This window comes from Mustela nivalis (genome assembly GCF_964662115.1).
Source record: "Mustela nivalis genome assembly, chromosome: 1".
NCBI lineage: Eukaryota > Metazoa > Chordata > Mammalia > Carnivora > Mustelidae > Mustela > Mustela nivalis.
This window is the reverse complement of record NC_139020.1, coordinates 206900308-206920450: the sequence shown is the minus strand read 5'-3', so window position 1 is coordinate 206920450 and position 20143 is coordinate 206900308. Positions and strand designations below refer to the sequence as shown.

Below are 20143 nucleotides of genomic sequence, written 5' to 3'. Positions count from 1 at the left end.
ATTTTTAAAAGATATAATGACTGAATGCAACACACAGACCTTCCTGATGCAAAGAAATTGGCTGTAAAAAGACAAGTGGAGGTATTTAAATGGGGAGTGGAAATTAGGTGATATTTTTAAAAGTCACTGTTAATTCTGCCAATGGGATATGAGTATGAGAATGTCTGTGTGGTTTAGGGATGTCGTCTGAAGCTTGTGAAATCATATAAGGTCGGGGATTGGCTTTAAAATAGCTCAGAGAATAAGAAAGACAAAAATGGATTTATGATGTAAGTCTGGCAAAATTCTGATACTTATTAAATTTGGGTGATGAGTACATGGGGTTCACTGTTCTATTTAGCGTGTTTGAACATGTTCAGAAGGAAGAACTCTGACAAACACAGTATTCAAAAGGTGAAAGTAAACTTCAAGAGCAGGGGAGCTTTTGTACAATTAAATTCCAAAAATTAAAACCTCTTAAAAAGGGGTGCCTGGGTGGCTCAGTGGGTTAAGCCTCTGCCTTCGGCTCAGGTCATGATCCCAGGGTCCTGGAATCAAGCCCTGCATCGGGTTCTCTGTTCAGCAGGGAGCCTGTGTGCCCTCCTCTCTCTCTGCCTGCCTCTCTGCCTACTTGTGATCTCTTTCAAATAAATAAATTAAAATCTTAAAAATAAATAAAATTACCAAAAAAAACCTCTTAAAAATAATGTCTCCCATTGGTGTGTCATTCTTTTGACATTTCTATTTTATGTACATAATTGTATAGGGCATATGATAAATATAGCAGGATACTTACATAATTGACAAATAAATGAAAACATATATGTTATGATGTGCTGAAAGCATGTCTGTTTTACTGGTGGGGTAGGAGTTCAGTTTGGAGCTCGTGGCTATAAAGATTGCGAATCTTCATATGGTCCTAGAAAGCAACAGCAATGGGAGATTGAGGCATGAGTTGGCCATTCAAGGAGGTCGTGGTGGAAGTGACAGGGTAACTAATGTCTCCTGATCTCAAGACCCCTCCTTCCGCTGCTTCTCTCTTTCTCCCTGATACAAATGACTTTCTTTCTGAGTGATTTGAAAGTAAATCTCCACCACTTCCATTTTGGCCAATAGGTAAGAGCTTGGGTTCTGGGGGCATCTGAGGGACTCAGTTGGTTAAACGTCTGCCTTCAGCACAGATCGTGGTCTCCGGGTCCTGGGATCAAACCCTGCATCTGGCTTCCTGTTCAGTGAGGAGTCTGCTTTCCCCTTTCCCTTTGCCCCCCCCTTCCCCACTTGTGCTCTCTCTCCCTCTCTCCTCTCTCAAATAGATAAATAAAAGGTTAAAAAAAAAAAAAATTGAGTTTTAGAGGCCAACAACCCTAGGGTCCGAACCCTGGGTCTGCACTTTCTAGCTGGGAGGCCCCCAGCACATAACTTTACTTCTCCCAGCTTCTTGGTTCTCACCCATGAATTAGGCAATCCACTACGTGGCAGAACAGGAGGAGGCAACAAATCATAAAATGTCTGTCAAGCAGTAGGTGCCCGATAAACATTAGCTGCCATTATTATTATAAGTTATAATGATCATGTTCCTTGGCCAACAGGGACTGTTGTTTTTTCTTTTTTTTAACTTCTTTAATTCACTGACACTTTTCCTTTCTCTAAAAGTGTCTTTTCAGCGGTCTGCAGAAATAACTCACTTTAAACCCTTAAAGCAGCCTCCCTGGTTCTGGGAGAAGGAATCAAATTTCTTTTCAAAAGGAAAATAAAAGGAATGGAAATAAACAGAGACTCAGGAGGGAAGATACAGGATAGAAGAGGCAAGTTCTGGAGAGGGAATGATAGAAGATGGGTCTTGGACATCACGGCTGCAGACATTAAATGCACCCTAGTTATTTAAGGAAGGGTGGACGGACAGATAGCCAGTTGGAAAGACGGATGGGTAGGTGGGTGGATGGATAGAAATAGGACAGGTGAATGGATGGATGGATGGATGGATGGAAGGATAGGAGGGTGGGTAGGAGGCTAGATAGGTGAGTGGGGAGGAGAAAATCAGGAGGAACACACTGTGGGAAAATAAAGCTTTTTCACATGGCCTTTCTACATGATGCCCCAGTATGCCACCAGATGTCAGCCTAACCTCAGGAAACTGCCTCAGAGGCCAACTTACACCCCCTTTCTAAGAGTTTTCATCGCACCTCTCTATTTACACATCCCTCACCAACACATCCCCAAACCCAACTGGCATTTATAACGCAGCTCTTCCTCCCAGCAGACAAAAACTCCAGGGAAGGCTGGTGGAGAGCCCTGTGTGGCGCTGGAGACCGTGTTGCTAATTTCCCAGAGGTCAGACAGGATGGAGCCCAGAGAGGGTGGGAGGCGGGATTTCAGGGTCCCCAGGAGTGATTAGCGTCCAGGCCAGCCTCCGTTCCAGTCGCCCTGAAACTGTATTCAGAATCCCACCTTCTTAAGGTCTGTCTGTCCAGGAGTCCACCCCAGTTCTGAGCCTTTGCCAAAGAAGCTCTTGAGAAGAAGAAAAAGGAAAAAAGCACCAGCTTTCCTTCTGAACCTGGGACTGAAAGGTTCACACCCACTGCTTCGATGTCCTCCTAGAAAGAGCGATTTCACGGTGAGGGTAAGAACCCAGGGAGGCCACTTGCCCAAGATCACAGGAACAGAGCCGGCTCAATGCCCACCCTTCCTCCCTAAGGCGACTCCTAGGAGAAGATCTGCTTTCGGGGTCACTGGCAAAGAGGGAGAGGGCCTAGGACGGGAGTCCCCAGAGCCAGCACATTTCCCCAGCCCCCCTCTCTCCGGCACTATAAACTTCATCTCCAGCCTGCAAACCCTCGGGTTTGGTCTCAGCGCTTGAGGTTGGAATGCGACTCCCGCTCCCCACCCCTCCCACTCCCTGAAAACAGCATTTCTCAGCCGGTTTCAGGAATGCCTCCCATCGGAACTACTGGCCATCCCGTCCGAGGGGACCGCCGCAGACCCAGGCGCAGGGACCTCCGCGGACGGCCTGGGGCGCCTACCCCAACACCTGTGTGGCTGCGCGCTGGGCTGCGCAGGGGTTCGCAAGGGCTTACGGCAGTCCCTGGGGTGTGCTGCCACCCCCCCCCCCCCCGCCCGTGTCCCAGCCCGTCTGCCCCGCGTACTCACTCCCATTCTTTCCTTCTGGCCTGGGGGGTGCTGTGGACTTTGTGCGCCTGGTGGGCCAAGATGACATCCCGGTGGTCCACGACACCGCCCCGCCGCTTCAGAGGGGGGCCCTGGAAGCCGCCGCTCATCCAGGGGCCCCGCGCGTCCTGTGGGGCTCTGGCCGTGCGGTCCACACCCGGGGGCCCCGAGCCGCCGTCGTGCAGAGCGTCATAACTGCGCGGGGAGAACATGGGGTCGGGGACCCGGGAGGCCTTCCACATCCATGGACCTCGCTCAGAACTCGCAGGGTCTTCGGCCTCCAGCACAGCGCGCAGCTAGAGGAGAGAGCAGAGGGCGGGCGGAGGGTTAGCGCGGCGCGCAGTGCACGGGGACAGAAGGGAAGGGAGCCCGGGGGTGGCCACTCAGTGAGCGGCCCCCGGGCCGGCTGAGCGGAGTTTAGTATTTCCTTGGCAACTCGGGCGGGAAGCCGGTTCTCGGGAGCTGCCCGGCAACCGCCGCACCCTGATGGAGGGACACACCACAGAGGGCGGGACGGTGGATGGCTGGGCCCCTCAGTGTTCCCCTCTGGAAAATGGGTCATCGGGACCCTGTTTGTTCACGGCTCTCCAGTTCCCGGGCCTGTGAGCGTCACAGAGTGACTTAGAAAACCGAAAGGGCGAAGTCAAGGGTCGGCTTTAAAATCCACGTGGGACGACTAGAGCGTATCATGCTTAGCGAAATAAGTCAATCGGAGAAAGACAACTATCATATGATCTCCCTGATATGAGGAAGTGGAGATGCAACATGGGGGGTTAGGGGGTAGGAGAAGAATGAATGAAGCAAGATGGGATTGAGAGGGAGACAAACCATAAGTGACTCTTAATCTCACAAAACAAACTGAGGGCTGTTGGGGGGAGGGGGTATGGGACAGGGAGGTGGGGTTATGGACATTGGGGAAGGTATGTGCTATGGTGCGTGCTGTGAAGTATGTAAACCTGGCGATTCACAGACCTGTACCCCTGGGGATAAAAATACATTATATGTTTATAAAAAATAAATAAAGAAATAAAATCCACGTGGGGTGTGGCTGTCTATCTGGTATGCCTACTCTTTGTCACCTGGCTGGGTTTTTGAAAAAAGGAACAGGGTTCCCAACACTCACACATATAGCAGGTGGCTACTGAGCACCAGAGAGCACTTGGAGGAACTCAGAGTCCCTAGATCTTTGTCTCCATTTTTCACTCACTTATTCACTCAACAAACACTAGGGAGGCAGCCGCTGTGGAAGAGCCCTTGCTGGGAGCTGGGGACACAGCCCAGAATGAGACAAATATCCTCCTGTCGTGGAACAGACGTTCTACTGGGGGGCAGATGTATGCTGAATTTTTTTTTAAAAGTACATTATGTAGAGATTAGGGGCTCAAAGTATGGTGGTAATTAATCAGGAAAGGTGTGTTTGTTTGCGGGAGATGTCATAATAGAGTATCACAGAGTGGGTGGCTTAAGGAACAGAAATTTACTTCCCCATAATTCTGGAGGCTTGCAAGTCCAAGATCAAGGTGTTGGCAGCACTGATTTCTTTGGAGCCCTCTCTTTGGCTTGTAGGTGGCTGTCTTCTCCTTGTGCCTCCACATGGTCTTTCTTCAGTGTATGTCTCTGTCTTAACCTCTTCTTACAAGGACACCAGTCACACTTGATTACAGCCCACCTGTATGACCTCATTTTATTCTAATTACTTCTCTAAAGGTTCTCTTTCCAAATACGGCCACATTCTGAGGTATTGGGGGGTTGGTGTTCCAATATAAGAATGGGGGACCTAATTGAGTCCATAATAAAGGAAGTGTTGGGTGAGCTGGTTATTGTACTAAATAGGAGGTCAGAGATGGCCCACTGAGGGAATGACATGTGAGCAGAGGTCATAAGAAAGTCATGCAGGAGTCATGTGTGTATCTGAAGGGAGGAGTTTTCTAGGTAGAAAGAAGAGCAGGTGCAAAGGTCCTGAGGCCAGACAATGTGTGACTTGCTCAAGGAGCAATGCAGAGGCCCTAGCAGTTGTTAGGGATTGAGGAGAGGGTAGAAGGGAGGAGGGTGGGGATGCAATGGGGCAGAGCTTATGGGACCTTGGGGACCATGGAGGTGACTCTACTTGCTTCCTCCTGGAGTGAGACAGTCCATGACTTTTGGAATGCCCACCTCACCCAGCATCATATTTTCAACCTCGGACTTATTTGTGCCACTTGAAAAGTCCCCACCACTAGCCACTCTGCATCTGACTTAGAAAAGCAAACCCACTGGAAGGCTAGCATGAATGAAATAGAGTTAGGAGGCTGAATCTCATGCACAAATGTAGTATAAGTCACCTTAACACCCAGAGGTGTAAGGAGATGGGTTCAGGCCACCTCTGGATTGCCAAAATAAACAGATAAATAAAATAGGTGTGGGGATGGAAGCTTATCTCTCCCAACCCCCAATTATCTCCTCTCATCCTGCTGGAAGCATCCAAAGTGCTCTCCTAGCCCCTCCTAAGCAGATCAGTTCATTATCAGTTTAATGACAAGAGTTTTTTCCAAATCTTTCAAATGGTGGAGTTTAATAGATCTATCCTTCACGATGCCTTTACACTCCAATTTACTCTCATGAAACCTTACTCTAAAACATCTGCAATTGTGTATTTCTAAAGTCTTTGTGTTTTTCTGCGTACATTTTCTTTGTGTGGAAAACAAATTCTGTTATTCCTTTTATAAGCACACACACGGAAGGCATTTTCCTTCCCATTTTACAGAAATAAAGCTGAGGACAGAAGGTAGATTCACGTGCCTTGCTATCAGGTTCCTTTTCTACCTGCAGGGGTTGACCCTTCCTGCCAAAAAAAAAAAAAAAAAAAATTATTACTGCATCAGTATTTAAATAAAAAAAAAAAGAATCTAGCTGACAGTTTGGGTGTGTTGTATATTACCTATCACTTTGCTAAAACCCTAGAGACCAGGCACAGTTGAAGCACCTTGATGGAGAAAGTCCCGCACGTCTACAGAAGGTGTATTTATACCCAGGAAGCTGGGAGGAGGAACAGGAAAGATGAGACCTAAGGCATACACTCCAGGTGACATCTGAGACCTCCACCTGCTTGTCCCACAGCCCCAAGCCAGGATGTTCCATTCCCCACCCTGCCCTACAGCACACACTCCCGGGCTCCCCATTTCGATGTGGGTTTCCCAATTTACCCTGATGCCCAAACCACAAAATGAACGGTCACTCCTGACTCACTTGCCTCCACTCCCTGCATCAGATGCATTGTGTCCCAACCACTCGCCTCCAAAATATATCCTGAATCTGATCACTTCTGGCTACTGCATGCCCCCCACCACAACACTCATCTGGACTCAGGTAGCTGCCTCTCCCGGGCAGTGGGCTTCCCCATTCCCACTCCCACCTCCCACCCTGCACACTGCTTTGCAGCCAGTGGGTCCTGAAAGTCTGTGGTCAGCACTTCCCCTGTTACAGGACTAAAAGCCACACTCTACAGGGCTGTCCACTCTCCTTGAACTCATCCCTTTCTCTTCTCCCTTTTGCCCTCTTAGCTCTACCTCTGCCACTGCTGTTCCCTCTTCCTAGAATGCTGTTCCCCGCATCTCCAGCAGGCCATCTCCTTTTTATCATTTGGGGCTCTGATCAAATCCAGGCACTCCCCATCACATCCTCCAACCGGTCTTCCTCATGGCGTGGTCCCTCTCTGGGACTGGCACTTACGAGCAGTCTTGGATAACATCTGCCTCCCCCAAAGGAAGTCAGCACTGCCAGGGCAAGGATCTTGATCTGCCTTGTTGCTCCTGGGTCCCTGGTGCCTTAAATATTTCTTGCCTAAATGAATGATCTCAGGAATGGGTTTACCCAGGAAAACATCCTGAACCACCTTGCAACTGCCTAGGGTCTGGGACTTCTGAGTAGGAAAGGGATGAAGAAGGATGGTGGGAAAGAAGACACCAGGTCTGACCCCAGCACATGATCAGCTAACTCGCCGTGTCGTCCCCAGCAAATTACTGAACCCTCCAAGTCTGTTCTCTCCTGCATAACACGGAGATGGTGATAGGTGCCAGAGAGAGCCATCACGAGGGGTCAGCGAGCCAGCCTGTGGGAAGGCAACATCCTGAGCTCTGCACTAGCCCATGAAAAGCACGTGGTCAATACTGGCTTTCCTGTTGATTCTGTGGCAGGCAGAGCCTGGCAGCCGTGGGGATGGGGGACAGCTGCTCCAGCCACACCATCCAGCAGGCTCCGAGGAGCGGTTCCAATGGAGCCCCAGCTGTCCCATGTGTACACATGAGAAATAAACACCTCCCCAGCCAATGGGCACTTCCCAGCCGGGTGTCCGTCCCTGGCACCAGCTGGGCCCCATGGCCAGGTGTGCTGTTCCCTCTCTCTGTTTGCCCAACCACAGCGCAGAGGAAATGGCAAAGCATGTGGGGTTTGCTTCCCTCAGAAGCAGCCAGGTTCCACGAACAGACGGTGCAAAGAGGAGACAATGGGGAAAAGCAAACAGGAGAACATAAGCCACATGAAGCCTGAGGCCACAGAGAGCTCTACTGTTAATGCTTTAAGAACAGAATTCTACAAAGCACCAGGTATCACTGTATTCACCACTTTCCGAATCCAAATTGAAGCAGCACCTGTGGTGGGGGACTGACCCCCCACTGCCATGCCTGGACCAGCCTGAGTTTCCATGGCAACCGGATGGCACCTGGAGATGCTGTGATTAATATGGGCTGGTGCCAGAGCTCTGGGGAAGGAGTGGGGAGGGAGGCGACCAGAGGGAAGTCTGGAGGCCTGCTGTGGCCCCCTGCACGTGGACAGGAACATTTACACAGCTGTGCTAGGGACCAGGAGTCACCACCCATGAGCGAAACAAGCACCAATTACTGGTAAAGCAGCTTTAGCTCCCGTGAAAATTAGTGGAAGTATGGCAATGAAGAGAAAAAGCTAAGGAAAACCGTTCTGTAAAACTTCTCAGGCTCGTCCTACACATTGGAAGGACATAGGATTCCCTGGTGCCAGTGGATGTCTTTCCCCCATGTCTGGAAGCAAATGGAACAACTTAAAACAGTCAGGTAGTTGCATTCCTGAATGCATAAAGCTGCCAAAAGTCATAATCATAAAGCTCTATTTATAGTAGCTCCAGGGGCGCCTGCGTGGCTCAGTAGGTTGAGGCCTCTGCCTTCAGCTCAGGTCATGATCCCAGGGTCTTGGGATCGAGCCCCACATCAGGCTCTCTGCTCAGCAGGGAGCCTGATTCCTCCTCTCTCTGACTGCCTCTCTGCCTACTTGTAATCTCTGTCTGTCAGATAAATAAATAAAATATTTTTTAAAAAATTATAGTAGCTCCAAACCGGAGGCAACCCAAAGGTCCATCAACAAGAAAAGGGGAAATAGGGATGCCTGGGTGGCTCAGTGGGTTAAGCCGCTGCCTTCAGCTCAGGTCATGATCTCAGGGTCCTGGGATCGAGTCCCACATCGGGCTCTCTGCTCAGCAGGGGGCCTGCTTCCCTTCCTCTCTCTGTGCCTGCCTCTCTGCCTGCCTACTTGTGATTTCTCTCTGTCAAATAAATAAATAAAATCTTAAAAAAAAAGAAAAGGGGAAATAAACAACAACATAGCCATCTAAGGGAATACTATGCAACAATGAAAAAGAATGTGCGGGGTGCCTGTGTGGCTCTGTTGGCTAAGGATCCTCCTTCAACTCAGGTCATGATCTCAGGGTCCTGGGATCGAGGCCCAATTCGGGCTCTCTGCTCAGCATGGGGAGCCCGCTTCCCCTCTGCCTCTGCCCTCCCCTTCCCCAGCTCGTACTCTCTCTCAGTCTCTCTCTCAAATAAATAAAAATCCTTTAAAAAAAAAAAAAAAGAATGTGCTAAAGTCAATATGTGGAGGAAACTCACAGACAGGCACAGAGCAGACCCCACTGCATCATTTCATTGTCATGAAGTTCAAAAACAGGCGGAATGAATCTACAGTGATGAGAATCAGAGGAATGCTTTTGACCTTGGGGGTGGGGAGCTATGGACTGGGATGGAACACAAGGGAGCCTGCTGGTGAGACTTCCAGATAAAATACAGAATGCCCAGTTGCATGGGATATACTTACACGAAAAAGCACTTCACTGCTTCTCTGAAATTTGATTTCAACCAGGTGTTCTAAAATTTTTTTATCTGCTTAACCTGGCAAGTCACTGGGTCGGGGGCGGGGGCGGGGGTGGATAGAAGTTCCTTGACTCTTGACCTGAAGGGGAACCAGTATATATGCATGTGTAAAAAATCATTTGAGCATTTTCCTGCATGTTACATCATAAAAATTTTTTAAAGTTGAAAGAAGCATAGGAAATTCATTAAGAAGGATTAGACGTGCCCCACCTCTTAACAGCTAAGTTTTGAGTTGGGTAGGAAAAGAGCCAGAGGTCGGGTCTCTCCTAAATACAAGTCCCAGAGGAGGTGAGAAATCTACTCCCTCGTGTAACAGATAAGACTGAGCTTCAGGGGCACCTGGGTGGCTCAGTAGGTTAAAGCCTTTGCCTTCGGCTCAGGTCATGATCCCAGGGTCCTGGGATCAAGCCCTGTATCCGGCTCTCTGCTCAGCGGGGAGCCTGCTTCCCCCAACCTCTCTGCCTGCCTCTCTGCCTACTTGTGATCTCTGTCTGTCAAATAAATAAATAAAATCTTTAAAGAAAAAAAAGAGACTGAGCTTCAGTGAGGCAGTGAGTTACAGTGGCTTACCCAAGTTCCCAGAGCACAGAGCAGACAGGCCAGGGATATGGGACCTGGGTTTATGGACCAGGGATATGGGACTCCCAAGACCTTTCTCTGAGGTCCAACCCAGAGTCCGGCCCTGAGCAATTTTCTTGCAAGGCCCACGTCTCCTGAAACATAAACAATCCATGGCAGTCAGGATTTTGCCCCCCATGATCTTGAGGCATGGTGCAGAGAAGGAGAGCCATCTGCCGGCCAGGAACACACTCCCAGGGCTATCAGGTGTGTTAGAAGCAAAATTCCATGGTGCTTATTAACCTGCCATCCCTTAGGGGTCTTTTTGTTACAGCAACACACTTGTCTGGCAGCTCGGGCTGCCAGACCAAGTCAGAGATTGAGCGGCTTAAGCAACAGAAATGTATTTCCTCACACTTCTAGAAGCTGGAAGTCTGAGACCAGCACAGTCAGTTCCTGGGGAGAACTCTTCCTTAGCTTGCAGTCGCCACCTTCTTGCTGTGTCGTCCTCACATGGAGGAGACAGAAAGAGCAAGCCTTCCAGGGTTGCTGGAAGGTTGCTGGAAGGACACTAATCCCACCAGGAGAGGCCCCACCCTGGGATCCCGTCTAACTCCCAAAGGCCCCATCTCCAAGGCCATCACACGGGGGGGGGGGGGGGGGGGGTTAGGGCTTCATCGGGCTCTCTGCTCAGCAGGGAGCCTGCTTCCCCCTCTCTCTGCCTGCCTCTCTGCCTACCTATGATCTCTCTCTCTCTCTCTGTCAAATAATTGAAAGAAAGAAAGAAAGAAAGAAAGAAAGAAAGAAAGAAAGAAAGAAAGAAAGAAAAAGAGCCAGGAGGGGCGCCTGGGTGACTCAGTCAGTTCAGTGTCTGACTCTTCATTTCTGCTCAGGTCATGATCTCAGAGTCCTGGGATCAAGCCCCCATGCTCAGAGGGGAGTCTGCTTGAAATTCCCTCTCCCTCTTCCTCTGCTCTTCCCCCTGCTCGTTCTCTTTCCCTCCCTCTCTCTCTCAAATATAAAATCTTTTTTTTTGAAAGAGGGAGATCGAGCTAAGAAATAACATCTCCATGTGAAATCACCCCCCCTCTTCTCTCTTGTTCTCTCTCAACCTTTCCTCTTTTTCCTCCTTTTGTTTGAGGCTCTCTCGGGCAGTTTCACTCCTTCCTGTCTCGTCTGTGTGCTTAAACCTCAGTCAATAAAGCATCTTAATCTCACCCTGCACAAAGAAAGGTTGCTTAGTCCCACAGAAATCATATCCCCTCCAGAGGTCCAGGCTGACGAGTGTGAAATTCAGCGGACCGTGGATTTGAACAGCCAGGAGGACGATAATCCAAATGTCATTTTTAACCGACCTTCAAATGCATTTGTCACCTCCCGGATGATGTTTTATTTGGCTGATGGTAAAAGTAATTTCCAGGCCTTGAACAAACAGTCTGCAGAGCAGGTAGCCAGGTTTGGGGCGAGTGTCAAGGATCTGCCTAGAAGTAAAAACTTACAACGGGGAGGAACAAAAGCAAAAATCAATACATGGGACTACATCAAACTGAAAAGCTTCTGTTCAGCAAAGGAAGCCGTCAGAGAAATGAAAAAGCAACTTACTGAATGGAAGAAAATGCCTACAAATCGTAGATCTGATAAGGAGTTGGCATGCCAAATCTACAAAGAACTCATACAACTCGGTATTAAAAAAAAAAAATTCATGGGCAGATGAACTAATTAGACTTTTTCCAAAGAAGACATCTGAACGGCTACCAAGAGAGTAAAAAGGTGCCAAGTAACAAGGTGTCACGAATCATCAGGGAAATGCAAATCAAAACCACACAGAAATATTCACACCATTAAGATGGTTATTATCGAAAGGTCAAGAGATGACATGTGTTGGCAAGGGTGAATGGAAGAGGCAAGCCTGTGCACTGTTGGTGGGAGCGAAAACCAGTAACAAGCAAACAACCCAGATGTCTACCCAGAGATAAATGGATAAACCCAATGTGGTATATAGGACAGTGGAATATTATTCAGCCCTTAAAAAGGAAGGAAAGTATTTTTTTAAGGATTTTGTTTTTAAGTAATCTCTGTACCCAATGTGGGGCTCGAACCCACAACTCCGAGATCAAGAGTCCTACGCTTCCGAGGCAGCCAGTGGCCCCCCAAAGAGGAAGGAGATTCTAATACCTGCTGCAACACGCGTGAACGTTGAGGACATTCCGTTGAGCCAGTCACAAAAGGACAAATCCTGTCTGATTCCAATTTCATGAGGTCCCCAGAGGAGTCAAATGCAGAGAGACAGACAGTAGGGTGGTGGGAGCCAGGGGCTGAGCAGGGGAGGGAGGAGGGTATGGGGAGTCCATGTTTCATGGGGACAGAGTTTCCATTTGAGAAGATGGAAAGGTTCTGGAGACAGATGGCAAGAATGATTGCACAACATGAGTGTCCTTAATGCCACTGAACGGTACGCTTGAAAACTGGCTAAAATGATAAATTTTTATGTTATGTGTATTCTGTTAAAATTTTCTATGTGCATGAAAAGAAAATCCTAAGAGGTGTTCCAAAAACACCCACACATCTTTTTTTTTTTTAAAGATTTTATTTATTTATTCAGTGAGAGAGAGCATAAGAGGTGAGAAGGTCAGAGGGAGAAGCGACTCCCCATGGAGCTGGGAGCCCAATGTGGGACTCGATCCCTGGATTCCGGGATCATGACCTGAGCTGAAGGCAGTTGCTTAACCAACTGAGCCGCCCAGGTGCCCACCCACACATCTTTATAAAGGTCCTTACATATTCCCAGTGGTCCCAGTGTATCAACCTTCTGGCCTCTGGTCCTGACACCCACTCACCGAGGGCACAATAAGCAGAGACAGACATCTACAAAGGCTCCCCGATTCCAGCAGTGTGGACTCACCCCACACCCCACCTTTGCACAGAGACGCAAAGAGCAAGGTGACATGAAAAGTAAAGCCAGGGCCAGCAAGAACTCTCATTGCTTGGAGCAAAACTCCAGAACTGTCCCAAATACATGAGAAAAGAGCTGAATAAAATGCCAGGCCAGATGGCGGAGGCTGAAGGCTGAGCTGAGACCAGACTGCCAACGCGACTCTGAGCACGGCTGCAAAGGTCCGTCCCCTGGTGAGAAGAAGCCACAACACAGTTACGGTCTGTTTTCACCTGCTTTCTCCCTTGCTGGCGGATCACAGCACAGCTGGGACATGCGTACTCCCTCCCACTGGCATGGACAGATCACCTGGGGATGGCTGGATTTCATGGGCAGCCCCAGGACATTGGCTAGGACTGAAGAAGGAGAGAATCTGAATCTCAGATTCTGCCACTGAATCTCCGACTGAATTCTTTCTCCCAGTTTCATTCAGGTCATGACTTTGTTATGTTCCCATCGCTCGCTTGCTCACTCACGTATTTATTCACTAGCCCAGCAGTATTTATTGGGCTCCTACTGTGTGCCAGGCCCTGTTCTAGACACTAGGAACCCAGCAGTGAACAAAAGGGACTCAATCCCTGCCCTTGCAGAGCTGAGATTCCAGTGGGGGAGACAGACAAGAAACAAGATAAACAAGTAAAATATCCAGAATGTCAGATAGAGAAAAGAAGCCAGGTGAGGAGGGGGCGCCTGGGTGGCTCAGTGGGTTAAGCCTCTGCCTTCAGCTCAGGTCATGATCTCAAGGTCCTGGGATTGAGCCCCACATTGGGCTCTCTGCTCAGCAGGGAGCCTGCTTCCCCCCATCTCTCTCTGCCTGCCTCTCTGCCTGCTTGTGATTTCTGTCTGTCAAATAAATTAAAAAATCTTAAAAAAAAAAAAAAAAAGAAAGAAAGAAAGAAACCGGGCGAGGAGAAAGGAAGGGGAAGTGGCATGTCACTTAGAGAAGATGGCCAGAAGAGGCCCCATTGAGGAAGAAACTTTGGAGTAAAGACCTAAAACAGGCGTAGGGGGAGGCATGAGGGTGTCTGGGTGGAGAAAAGCATTCCAGGCAGAGGGAAGAGCCAGTGCAAAGGGCCTGTGGCTGCAGCAGGCCTAGTGTCCTCAAGGAGCAGCATAGAGGCCTGTGTGGCTGGAGTGGTGGAGCGAGTGAGGACAAATGGAAGGAGCTGAGGACAGAGAGGTGACAGGGACAGAGGGTGCAGGGTTTTGTGGGTCTTTGCTGGGTGAGGTGGGAGCCATGCAGGATTCTACGCAGAGAAGGCAGATGCCCAGACTCGGGTGTTCACAAGGGCCCTCTGGTTGTCAAATTTGCAAGAAATTCAAAATGCAATGGAATTCATCCTCCCAACCACTGTGGGGTCCCCTCTCCCCTTCCTTCACCCCATATTTTACTCATCATCAGGGCTGAGGACTCTACCTAGTACTTCCTATCCCACTGGCCATGGTTTGGGCTCTCATTTGCCCACTCAGATGAACTGTAATGCCTTCCTCCGTACTCATATCTCCCTGAGTATCTCCTCCCCCTAATTCATCATTGACTGAATAGACAGGTCACCCATTGGATATTTCCAAAAGGACTCCCCCTGTGCCGATCCTAAGAGCACCCCGGACTTCCACACCTGTCTCCATCCTGAATGCCCTTCCCTCTCCCCACCCCAACTCCAGTTCAAAAGATGCCTCTGCTAGGAAGCCTCCAAGGGAATTCAATTAGCCAGTGCCCAAACTCCACATCTGTCCACACATGCCCATGGTTACCTACCTCCAACACCTGTCACTCCCTGCCTGGGGCTCATCCTGGCCACAGGACTGAGGAATGGGCCAGGGGCCCTGGGGAGTCGAAACCCTTGGATAGCCCTCAACCAGTGATTGATGGGAGTTGGTGGAGAAATGCCCTCAACTTTGCAGCTAGCCAGCCTGGGATTGGATCTTAGATCTGCCACTTCCTGCTGTGTGACCTTGGGCAAACCACTTCAGCTCTCTGGGCAGAGTTGAAACTATAAAATAATTTCTTTCTATGTAACATGCTTAGAACAGTGTCCTGTTCATGGTAAGCCCTAGATAACACTGTCGTTTTCACACCTATGGCTACCAGTGCAACTCCCTTCTCTGCTGAATCCTCCAAATCTACTTCAGTGCCTGGCCTGCAAGAAAGACACAGGTAGTACTTGTCGAAAGGTAGATCAGTGATCGCTCTTGTCCAGGCTGGGGAATAGGGCAGCCAGATCAAAATTCCAGACGCTGTCATTTATCATTCTCTCTCTCTCTCTCTCTCACTCTTGCTCTTAAACTTGCTTGACTCTATCTGTGCTGGACGGTTTAAAAGTAAAAAGGTCAAGGGCGCCTGGGTGGCTCAGTCGGTTAGGCGTCTGCTTTCAGATCGGGTCATGATCCTGGGGTCCTGGGATTGAACCCCTCAGGCTCCCTGCGCTGCGGGGCAGTCTGTTTCTCCCTCTCCTTCTGCCCTTGCTCATGTGCTCGCTCTCTCCTTCAAACAACTTTTTAAATTATTTTTAAAGATATTTATTTATTTGACAACAAGAGATCACAAGTAGGCAGAGAGGCAGGCAGAGAGGGGGGGGAAGCAGGTTCCCTGTCGACCACAGAACCCGATATGGGGCTCCATCCCAGGACCCTGGGATCATGACCTGAGCCAAAGGCAGAGGCTTAACCCACTGAGCCACCCAGGCACCCCTAGACAATCTTTTTTTAAAAATAAAAGTAAGGGGCACCTGGGTGGCTCAGTGGGTTAAAGCCTCTGCCTTTGGCTCAGGTCATGATCTCGGGGTCCTGGGATCGAGCCCTACATCTGGTTCTCTGCTCAGCAGGGAGCCTGCTTCCCTCTCTCTCTGCCTGATTCTCTGCCTACTTGTGATCTCTTTCTGTCAAATAAATAAATAAAATCTTTTAAATAAATAAATAAATAAATAAATAAAAGTAAAAAGGACAGACTGCCAGGGTGGGGGCGGGGATGGGAATTTCTCCCAGGGACGAGTGTTCCTCCAATGTTGTTTCTTAAACTAAACCAACCTACATCTGTTCTCTCTAATGTCCTCGGCAGGAGTAGGAGGGTAGTTTGGCCCATACTCTGCATCTTTGGATTTTTTCCCCCCCTGTTCAATACGTGTTTCTGACCTCGGGTGAGGGTTTCATTGTCCCCCCTAGCTCATTCTGCCCCTTCGGCCAGTCATTGGCTGTGTGTGGTATGAGTGTGTTAATATGTTATGACATGAATTCATTATGATGATAATTATTCGTGCAGATGGGCTTTTTTCTCTCAACAAATATTTACTGAATGCTCACTGGACGCCACCATGATTCAGCTAACATGTGCCCTGGGATCTTAAAACTCTCAAAATCATCTAGAACTATCACCCTTTAAGGCTGCAAGAAACTTCAGTGATGATATTTGCTGGAGAGACAGAACTGGATACAAAAGTTGGAGCCACTTTAGAAAAAGATGGTTAGCCCTCGCACCCAGTCTTAAAAAAACGTTTGAAGACTGCGCCCCCCTCCACTTTGTTCGTAGTAACTAATGAACATGCGATTAGTAGGTCCAGTGATGCGGTTCTGTACCTCCTATCGGACCTGCACGATTCAGGGCAGGGATAGGTGGATCGTGTGAAAGGCAGGAAAGAGAGAAATGGGAACTACAAAAAAACAAATTAGAAGTGAAAGAAAGTCCATTTTATAATGCCATTTACGATTTTTTAAGATCTTATTTTTAAGTAATCGCTACACCCGATATGGGGCTCGAACTCACAACCTCAAGATGCAAAGTCATGCACTCCAATGACTGTGCGCCCCTGTATGATTCCATTTATAGGAAATATAGAGAATAGGGAGACCCACGGAGACAGAACACAGATTGGCGGTTGCCAGGGAGGGGGAAGGCAGAGCGCCTGCCTCATCAGTAGGAAACTCCCCTTCAGGGTGATGGAAATATTCTGGAACAAGAGAGAGGGGACGGTTGCACAATATTGTGAATGTACTAAACCCCATTAAAGTATACACCTTAAGGGGCACCGGGCTGGCTCAGCGGGAGCATGCAACTCTTGATCCTGGGGTTGTGAGTTCGAGACCCACGTCGGATGTAGAGATTACTTTAAAAAATAAATCTTCCCCCCAAATTATGCACTTTAAAATGGTAAATTGTGCATTATGTGTATTTTATAATTTTTTTAAAGATTTTATTTATTTATTTGACAGACAGAGATCACAAGTAGGCAGAGAGGAAGGCAGAGAGAGAAAGAGGAGGAAGCAGGCTCTCTGCAGAGCAGAGAGCTGGATGTGGGGCTCGATCCCAGGACCCTGGTATCATGACCTGAGCCAAAGGCAGAGGTTTTAACCCAATGAGCCACTCAGGCACCCCTGTATTTTATAATTTAAAAAGAAAAGAAGAAATTGGACATACGCCCTCGTTCTCGAAAGTACTTTAAAAGTAGCCAATTTATCAAAAGCCTAACGTCCTTGACCTTTCTTTTAAAACTCACCGTAACTACATCCAGTGACATGTCCTCTTTCTAAAATAATGTAACTTTTTTTTTCATTTTGAAAAAAAGAAAGAGGAGCGCCTGGGTGGCTCCGTCCGTTAAGGGGCTGCCTTTGGCTCAAGTCATGATCCCAGGGTCCTGGGATCGAGCCCCACCATCAAGGTCCCTCTCCCTCTGCTGGCCACTCCCCCTGCCTGTGTTCTCTGTCAAGTGAATAAAATCTTTTTTTTTTCCTAATAAATAAATAATGAAAATAATTTTTTTTAAAAGAAACAAATTTTAAAAGTGAATTTAAAAAGAAAAAATGTGCTTATTAAAAAAGTAGCCAAGATTTCGTGAGCACCTCCTGTATACCCAGGACTGTACACGTCACCTAGCCAGGCCTTCCAGGAACTCTAGGAGGAGGGCACCAGGGTTCAGCTGGTGGTCAGCCAAGAACAGTGACACACTGAGGGTCCTGTGATGCTCCCACCAGCTCTGCAATCGGCAGGGCTGGGTGGGACCTAAGACTCTGCATTCCTCTAGGGTGCTGCTGGCTCTTTCAGAAGGAAGGTCTGGGGATTCTGATGAGCAGCGGAGTCAGTCAGCCTCCTCCTTCAGACAGGCTTAGCCTTGCCAGAGGGGGTAGAACAACCCAAGAGTCCTTGCCTGTCACAGTGGAGACAGAGAGGGTTGAAAGATCCTAGAACAGAATTTCCCCTCACTTGCCCCAGGTCATTAGGGCCCTCTGGTCTTGTAAGCTAACATTTCAAAAAGAATCATACAATAAATAAGTAAAATCCTTGGCCAGAGTTTCTGACGTCCCAGAGCTGCCCTGGGCATTACTTTGCGGGTCATTTGCCCAGTACTTTGTTCAATGTCAAATCCACCCTTTGTCTCTGGAATCTTGGTCTTGATCTTTCTGTTTATTGGGGTGGGGGGCGGGGAGGAGAAGGCGGTAGACACACAGCAGAATGGAGTTAAATCTCACTTATTAAACCCTCCAAGAGGTAGGATGGCATTTAGCCCTAAGGGACATCTGTAGGCCTTTCTGCAAATCTCTGGAGGAAAAACATACCAACAGGGATAAACCCAGCTACTCAAGATGTTTGGAGTTGTGGGGGCTTCCTGCAGCCTAGGTTTGGGGTGTCCTATAGCCTAGAGATCAAATGGGACAGGAGGGACCAGCAGCCAATACAGACCCCTGGCCTCCATTCATTCCCCATCCTAACACCCTCCCCCACCCCACCCCCCCACCCCGCCAGGGGCCCAAGACTGTCCCTGGAAGAGTCTGCGTGGGAAATGGCAAGGATGGTCTGAAGTCCTGAACTCTGAACAGGAAAAGCGACCGGTGGAAGCCATCCCCAGGACCCTGGCTCAGAGCTAAAGAGTGAGGGGGCGCCAGCGGGGGCTCCCCTTCCTGTTGGTTCAGCCCTAGCGAGGCTGCCGCCTCCGGAAAGGTGCTCATTCCTCCTGTTTACAATCTATTCAGGTTCCTTCTCGGGGCTCAGTCTCCCAGGCCTCCCAAGCAGGAGCCCCCGAGAACCCAGGAGGAACCTAGCCGCCAGCCTCCCCCCTCCGGCCCCTTGCGGTCTCCGCCTGGGCACGTGTCCTGCAAGGCTGTCGCTGTCCGGCCGCTAGAGCAAGAGGGAAAAGAGAAGGATCCCGCTGCCAGTCTCTCTCACTCCTGAAGGAACAAAAGCCACGCCGAGAGTCAAGTGTGTCCAAAATAAAAGGGAGGGATTGGCCTAGAGGGGAGACAAGCGCTGTCGCTGCTTGTCATTTGGCGCAAGGGAGGGGAGAATATTAAATATTAAGCGGAGCAAGCGGTTTCCTAAGACGATGTAATTATTCTCAACAGCCTAAACTCCATCTGCCATCTCCCGTTTTCCAACGCATTCACGCAAACTTGAGCACAGAAAACAAGGCCGGGCCACACCAGGCGGAGGCAACTTTTGCTTGGGGGGACCCCCCCACACACAACACCAAAGGCAGAAGCGATGGGGGAGGGGAGGCGCGCATGATCCCGAGCCCCGTCCCTTGTAGAACCTGCTTGGGTCTCAAAGCAGAGAGCCGCTCATGTAGACTTGAGTGAAGGCGGGATGAGAGCGGAGGACACACAAAAAGTACAATTTGGCTTCGATCAGAAACTAATCACTGGGGAAACAGCACAAGCCCAGGGCAAGTGGCAAAGACAGAGGCGCGGCAAGGTGGCTAAGAGCGGTTCAAAGAGACTGGATTTTTAAGAAACCAGTACTCGCTGGAGACGAGGGGTCTGCCCCCTACTTCCTGCGCAGAGAAACTATTCAGAAAGGGGAAGCGGTTTTTGAGACAGAAACAAGTAAAATCTGGAAATAAACGCTCTCTCCCCACCGCACCCCACCCCCAAATACTATTCTCAGGAAGGGGATGAGGGAGGTCATCGCGTTTCCACCTTGGCAGATGGAGGTAATGTTGCAGCAAGGAAGTAAGAACTGGATTCTCCCGAAGGACCCAGCCCCGGCGGCGTCCCCAGCCCTGGAAGCCCCCACTCACTCACCTGTATCTCATGAGCTCCGGGTCTCCTCCCGCGGCAAGGCTAGTGGACAGCGCAGCGGGTCCTCCAGCTGTCCTGAGGGTCCCACCTTGCCAACGTCTGGAGAGCCGAGCCGGCCGAAGCCCACGCACCCATTGCCCATCCAATGGAAAGGAGAAGAAGAGAAAGAAGGGGGGACGCCAGGAGCAGCCGTGTTCTGAGCTGAGGGCTCCCCACAAAGGCAAGCGCCAAGTGGGGCTGCTGTGCCAGCTGCCAGGGGGAAAAAAGAGGAGGAGGAGGTTTCCCTGATTCTGGGAGGAGGGGCGGGGGGGGGGGGGACCGACAGCTCAGCAGCAACTGATCATTTCCAGCA

The 20143-nt window shown here is 49.5% G+C and overlaps 1 protein-coding gene across 10 annotated transcripts in view; it reads right to left on the bottom strand.

The window, feature by feature from the left end:
- CACNA1A (calcium voltage-gated channel subunit alpha1 A) overlaps window positions 1-19928 on the bottom strand; it is a 285358-nt gene extending 265430 nt beyond the window's left edge. For 9 of the 10 annotated variants that reach the window (XM_082729516.1, XM_082729517.1, XM_082729519.1 and 6 more), the window contains exons 1-2: window positions 19795-19928; window positions 3127-3440 (exon numbers count right to left, since the gene is read on the bottom strand). In XM_082729516.1, coding sequence (XP_082585642.1) covers window positions 3127-3386 — 260 coding nt within the window. In that variant the 5' untranslated portion in view covers window positions 3387-3440; window positions 19795-19928. Of the gene's footprint in view, window positions 1-3126; window positions 3441-19794 lie in introns of those variants that run through there. The other variant, XM_082729520.1, reaches the window with a different exon arrangement.
- Window positions 19929-20143: the final 215 nt, after the last annotated feature.